Source organism: Sinocyclocheilus anshuiensis, unplaced genomic scaffold, assembly GCF_001515605.1.
Source record: "Sinocyclocheilus anshuiensis isolate Anshui unplaced genomic scaffold, SAMN03320099.WGS_v1.1 scaffold282, whole genome shotgun sequence".
In the NCBI taxonomy this organism is placed as follows: Eukaryota; Metazoa; Chordata; class Actinopteri; order Cypriniformes; family Cyprinidae; genus Sinocyclocheilus; species Sinocyclocheilus anshuiensis.
In genome coordinates, this window is record NW_015544154.1 from 720,170 (window position 1) to 726,820 (window position 6,651).

Sequence of the window (6,651 nt, forward strand, 5' to 3'; positions counted from 1 at the left end):
CAAAATTGTAATGTTATACTCCGTTTTGATTGTTAAAAGAAAACATTACAGTAAATAATAAAAAAGTAAAGAAATAAGATCTCATTGTTAGCTTAATATCTAAATTTCATGACACTGTTTTTTACATTTTTCCCTTGCTTCACATATATTGGACAGTTTTTATTTATTAATACATATCATAACCACTTTCTGTGACGAGGTTTGGTAATGTTTGTTGCTGTTGTTTTGGACCTTTAGGCATATTCTTTGAATGTCAAATAAAAATTGCCATCTGTTTCAAACCAGTGTTAAATGTTCAAGCAGAAGTATCAATGAAGTGTAAGTGTTTGGTTAAATGTATCTCAGTCTAATGTTCGAAAAAGCTAGCTTTACTTGAGGTTTAACTTGGGTTATATTCTGATTTCATAAAAATATGTGCCGTTCTGTCTATCCGTACTGTTTTGTTTGGTAGCGGCATTTAAAAAAATAAAAAATCTTGAATCTTTAGAAATCTCACACTTGATGGGGTGGTTCCAAATTGGCCACTATATGGCATTGTAATAACTACAATTGCTTTTTTAGTTTATAACTCTGTAACTATAAGTCAAAGGATTCTAGATTTACAGTTTACCCCTAGGTGAATTGTTCACCAGTTTAAATGGAAAAACTCTTCCAAGGCTCTTGGTTTGAAATCAAACTTGGCACACATCATCCCAAGAACCTCATGACCAAAAACAAAAATGTATTAAAATGTTGCGAAGACATAAGCCAGTTAAAACAGTTTGGAATTGCCTATTTTCACGAATTGACCTTAAGATAAATACTTATGGATTTACACATTTTTAGTTGCATATGAAAATGTAAATGTTGAACAAGTGTCCACATATATGTTTTAATCACAGTTTTTATAGAGGTTTTTCTTTCTTTTTTTTTACTTCTCTTTCTGTCTTAACAGTAAGAGGGAGTGATTTCCTTTCAAGTCAGTTGTCTATTTTGACAACAGTATATATTGCTGTAAACGGTTTTTATCAAACACTATAAGTAAACATTCAAGATGGACTTTGCGGTAGAAATTATATCAAAATATGAAAAGATGGTTGGTCCCTAATGATTGCCATTTGCAGCTAATTGAAAACGATTTTTGTTAAAACACTTCATTTGTTCTTTTGCAGGATGTAATCTGCCTCCAGTTACAATACATATATGTGACCCTGGACCACAAAACCAGTCATAAGGGTCAATTTTTTGAAATTGAGATTTATACATAATCTGAAAGCTGAATAAATAAACTTTCCATTGATGTATGGTCTGTTAGGATAGGACATACATACTGGCCGAGATACAACTATTTGAAAATCTGGAATCTGAGGGTGCAAAAAATAAATAAATACTGAGAAAATCGCCTTTAAAGTTGTCCGAATGAAGTTCTTAGCCATGCATATTACTAATCAAAAATGAAGTTTTGATATATTTACGGTAAGAAATTTACAAAATATCTTCATGGAACATGATCTTTACTTAATATCCTAATGATTTTTGGCATAAAAGAAAAATCGATCATTTTGACCCATACAATGTATTTTTGGCTATTGCTACAAATATACCCCAGCCACTTAAGACTGGTTTTGTGCTCCAGGGTCACATATTATTTACTTATTTGTTTGCTTTGTTCGATCAATTCCCATTTATAGGGCATGAAAATGTTCACTCGCAAAGTGATATTTTTGTAAACACTAAAGGCATATCATTAGAATCAGCCTAAATTTGTCTTGTGTAACAATTATTTGGATATATTCACTATCAATCAAAGTCATTTGAGTATAAAAGTGTTTACTCAGTCAGTGGTCATTTTTAAATCTCTTGTAAAAGAGCTTTTCTAATTATTACCCAAAGCAAATGACAGTTTTATTACACATCACACACAGCTTTGCTCATATTTACATGACATAATCAATTTGTTTCCTCTCCAGCAACCTGAATGCAATTTCATGCAATGAAAAATCCTTATGATGTCTGAATATTAAATGGCTTGAAGGTGCACAATGGTTTGATTGGTGTAATATAAAATTGGACCCATTAACTTCTATGCAGAGATGTGTTTGACCTGTTTCTCAGTGCCAGCAAGCAACAGCAGACACGTATTTCCCATCATTCTCCACTCCTGCTGGCAATTTAAAAAGTTAACAATTGTAAATGAATCTAACAAGGAGTGAAAGCGCCCATTTGAGTGCCGGCTTTGATTGACATTTGAGAGAATTTGGGTGTGTTTCTCTGCTTGGCTGCAAGCTGGACTCATCCTCTCAGGCAGAGCTAATCATGGGACAGCCTGTACTAACTGCACTTTTCCTCATTCTCTCCTATGAGTCAGAGCTTTTTTTGTAATACAGGAATGTCACATATTTTGAACCCTTGTTACATCTAAGCTGTTGACATCATGCATGCGGATGGAATGAGATGTGAGACACATTGAAGAGAATTACAAGGAACTGAAAACTTTTATAAAACACATTCCCTGAAGCTCCTTCATTATATTGTTGTAATGATGGAGTTTCAGAGAATGCTTTATTAAACACATCACCTTGATTTTCTGTTTCTTTTAATTCTCTTAAACTTGTCTCGCATCTCATTCCAGTTACTACATTGAAAAGAAGACTTGGAATGCTAAAGTAATTTCAGAAAGAATAGATTAAATACACAAATTTGACATTGTTTTCTTCTTGATATCTTGTCATATCTAAGTGAACAGTGTAAACGTCTAGTAGGCATAATCCTAATTATGTATTTGTGTTACAACCAGCAATAGCAGTATGTTTATGATAATTTAACTTGTTTTCATCAATGTATAAATGATGCATCTTAGAATCTTTTAACATTTTACAATATGTTTAGTCATTTCTATTTCATTTTGAATGTTCAGTTGCTTGATTTGAACTCAGTTTTCTTAATCTTCAAAGTGGTTGAAAAAAGTGCTTTTTTTTTTTTTACTGCAGGTTGCCACTTTGATATTACTTGAAGGCAGCAATTAAACTTAAGCTTTTCTTTATTTTGGTGAGTAGCTTTTTTTTTGTTTTTACAGTGCAGAATATTTATATGCCACAACAAAACATTTATTATACTAATTAGAGGAAACACACAGACTGCCTTAGAAAACAAAAGTCCACACGATTTATTCAAATTGAATTACACATCAGGTGCAGCAAATAATTAAACAATGTTTCAAATCCATCTGTTCTTCTCGTAGCACTTCATAATCATAAAAATAGAAATCACGTAATGTATAAATATCTGTAATATCATGTGTATATTTCCAATTCACAATCCATTTACAAACATTTCAGCAAATAGTAATTGCAAAACGCTCCACGCGGACAGTCACACATTTTGCCGATTCTTGATCCTTTCCTGATGGCGCATTGCTCCCCGACGTCGCACTGATGTGAAAGCAAAGTGTAAATGTTAAATAACACACTGTCAGCGTTTTGTTAATAGTAAATGTAAATAGTAAATGTGTGATTTCAATCGAGGCATTTCAGTATTTTACACTATTTTAAATGAAACACACAAATCTGTTTTGTGCTACTCACTGTAGGAACGCGCCCAAACTTCTTTTCCCAAAGTGAGATGCGTTTACTCTGCAGTTTCTCCAGAACGTCATGTAAAGCCCCGAGCTGTGAACATGTTCACGTCAACTAAGTAAGTATCATTAAAACCTTTTTAAAGAAGGGAACATCATATGTTTTCTATGCGTCGAGAATTACGCAATACTTACGAGCTGCTTCTCGTTGGTCAGATTCGGGTCCTTTGGGTAAAACTCTCTCAGAGCTCTTGTTTCTAAGTTGGATTCGTTGTCAAAGTCCATTTCGGCACCCTGAATGCAAGACACCAGCACAGCGCATGCCATCGCTGTGGTCCAGAGTTTGGAGCTCTCCATGGTCACAGACAGCCAAGACTGAACGCGTCCTCTGCACTGAGATTCAAGTGAACACTCGCTTCCCGCGGTCCAATCACCTTATATCTGCTCCACTGAAACACCACTCACTTCGGTCCTCTTTTGCTCCACCTTACACATTGATTTTTGTCCATGCGTAATAAGGACGACGACGATGACTCATTGCGTAAAGCTGGCGAGTTTATGTCCAAAACAAGACAGAAAGACGTCTGAAGGGACGAAAACATGTCTTAGGCTGGAAATTATTATATATGTAATTCTGCTTTTTGATTGTTTTAGCAGATGTTTTGTAGTCACGTTGGTTACATAAAAAAACACCTGTATGAAATTCCAGATTCTATTTTGGAAATGGGGAGATGAGGCTAGTTGTAACACTGTTTATATCTGTTTACATATATCTGAACCTTTTCTACTACATTTAAATGGCAAAATTATAAAACACATACACAAACATAAGCATGAAACCACTATAGGCTGGTTTTCTGGTCTTGGCGGATTTTAGCTGGTCTCCCAGCCTGGCCGGCTGAAAAGTACTGGGAGAAAAGGTATATGGCTGGATCTGGTTTAGGTATTTTCAACATACACAAAACAACAAAGTGTGGCATTTGAAACATATGTGACCATTTGCAATTTATGAAAATACTGTTGTCGAACATATTTCACACTTTCGGTTAAAATAAACCTAAACTAAATCTATGCTAATGTGATTTTACTGTGTTCGACCAACAGCTTTAGTAAAGTATTATGGGAATAAGTTAAATTAATATATTAAATTATTAGAATCCAACATAAAAAAAAGCATTAAAAAAGCACTGTCAATGTGCTCTGCCATTAATGTAGCCATTTTTTATATATTTTAAAAAGAATTCCAATGACAAATTATTTGAAAGAGGCCCACTTTATCTGTATTCACATAACAGAAACAGTGGACTGAGTTTAGCATGAGCATAATGTTTATTTTCTGTAAAGGAAGAATGTACACATTGTGATAAAGATGGTGATGCTTAAGTGTCCCTCTATACCAGCTGGTGTACTTGCATTCATGTCAAGTTTGTCAGCTTTTTGTGTAGCAGGCACAGCCTTTATTGAACGTCCAAAGGAACATCAGTTACTTGCCAAAAAGAAAACCTGCAAAAGACCAGGACAAAAAAAAAAAAATGCAATTTTTCTTAAATACAATGTCCTATGCACAAGAATGGAGCTAGTTAATTCATTTTCAATGGCCAACAAATTCATTTAGATGGCTGCTGTAGAAGATGCTTGTCCATTTTTGTTGATTAATCCTATTTTAGGCACAGAACGTGTTATTTTGTTGTTTCCTGCTGATTAATGCAAAGCCAAGCCTCACTTTGATCTGGTCTTAGGCAGGAATCAAACCAGGTCCGTCTGACTGCTCTGTGGGCTGCATGAGTCATATCATTCCAATTACCACTTGTATTATTGCCTGTCAGAAACTTTTCCCTCAGCACGGTTACCTGTTTATTAATACGACCACTGTCGGGGTAGTTTTGCTCACCACTCACGTCAAATTAGCTCTATTTTCATCTTCTTCCAAGAAAAAATATTCAATTTTGTGCAGGCAGATAGTTCATATGCATAAGGACGCATGTCAATGGTTTAACACCAGCAAAATATTTTGCTTTTCACAGTCATTCTTCGCATAACATTTCTCCACACTGCTACAAATAAGGTCCTGAGGGTGTCATTCCTGTCAAAACAGTGTAGACCATTTTTGAAAAGATGATTACTGGATAGGACAGGATTGCCATAGGGTGTCAAATCCAGACCAAGTGTGAGAATGGCTGAAAGGAGCATAGCCTAAAATACACACTGGCACTTGCAGTAAACTGCACATAAGCATTGCTACTGTTGTGCATGCAGACTTCAGTCACAATTTGACTTGACAGTTTGTAAATTGTAGTTTGCTGTAATCTTTCAATGTGGCGAAGGCTTGCCACCCTCTAATAAGGTTTGGCTCTGATTTAAGTTGAGGAAATAATATATCTCTTGCCAAACAGCCACAACAAAGGAAGTCTGACATCTTTTAATAATAAACTCTCACCTTTAAGTTCCCATTAAGATTATTGGCCTCTAGAAGAAAAAGCTTCCTGAGCCACTGAAGGAGGTTGTTTGTATATGCAGTGAAGAGGAAGATGGGCTTTGGGACGATGCCGGAGTGTTGTGTGGGAGAGATCGGAATTCATTATCTTCCTGACTTATCTAAGTATTCTTCCGAACTCTAAGATCCTGGCACATTTGTTTTGCTTCAAAGATGTTTGTTTTCTCCTTTGGCTGGCATGTCAATGACCTCCCACCCTTTTCCTACTTTATGAATCCTTCTGAGAGAGTCAAATTACTTGAGCCGGAAAGACCCTGCGTTGGAATTGATTTTGTGTGGGTGTGTGATTTCCCTCTTCCCTCAGGTGATCAAGTTAAGTTCATTACAACCTTATTGCCTCTCTAATGTTGAAAAATTATAAGTGAATTAAGACCTGACATACTTGTGTCACATCAGCTCGGTGGATTCAAGTCACATTTACCTACCATGATAGTTTGTTCATAAGACTCTCCAGCCAGTCATCAGCAGTTGTTATGATGATCTGAATGTTTAAAAATAGATAGAAAGAAGAACAAAAAGGAATAAAAAATAGTATTATAAACTATATCATAACATAAGTCTGTGCATTAATAGTGGTGATTTTTCAGTGATGCTTTCTTCAGGT

General features: G+C 35.3%; 1 protein-coding gene across 1 annotated transcript; it reads right to left on the reverse strand.

The window, feature by feature from the left end:
• Positions 1-3,124: 3,124 nt before the first annotated feature.
• On the reverse strand, positions 3,125-4,016 carry LOC107695319 (cocaine- and amphetamine-regulated transcript protein-like). Its single transcript, XM_016495181.1, has 3 exons — positions 3,749-4,016; positions 3,564-3,647; positions 3,125-3,410 (listed from the first exon to the last, which is right to left on the reverse strand). Exons 1-3 carry the CDS (start codon positions 3,908-3,910, stop codon positions 3,303-3,305), a joined length of 354 nt encoding a protein of 117 aa, XP_016350667.1. The 5' UTR covers positions 3,911-4,016; the 3' UTR covers positions 3,125-3,302.
• Positions 4,017-6,651: the final 2,635 nt, after the last annotated feature.

What these genes read in the sequence shown, in the direction of transcription:
- LOC107695319 (XM_016495181.1), bottom strand. Translation starts at nt 3,910, where the DNA reads ATGGAGAGCTCCAAACTCTGGACCACAGCGATGGCATGCGCTGTGCTG. An exon ending in TGACCAACGAGAAGCAGCTC is followed by an intron (nt 3,648 to 3,748) that starts GTAAGTATTGCG and finishes ACATGTTCACAG; the next exon opens with CTCGGGGCTTTACATGACGT. An exon ending in AGTTTGGGCGCGTTCCTACA is followed by an intron (nt 3,411 to 3,563) that starts GTGAGTAGCACA and finishes CTTTCACATCAG; the next exon opens with TGCGACGTCGGGGAGCAATG.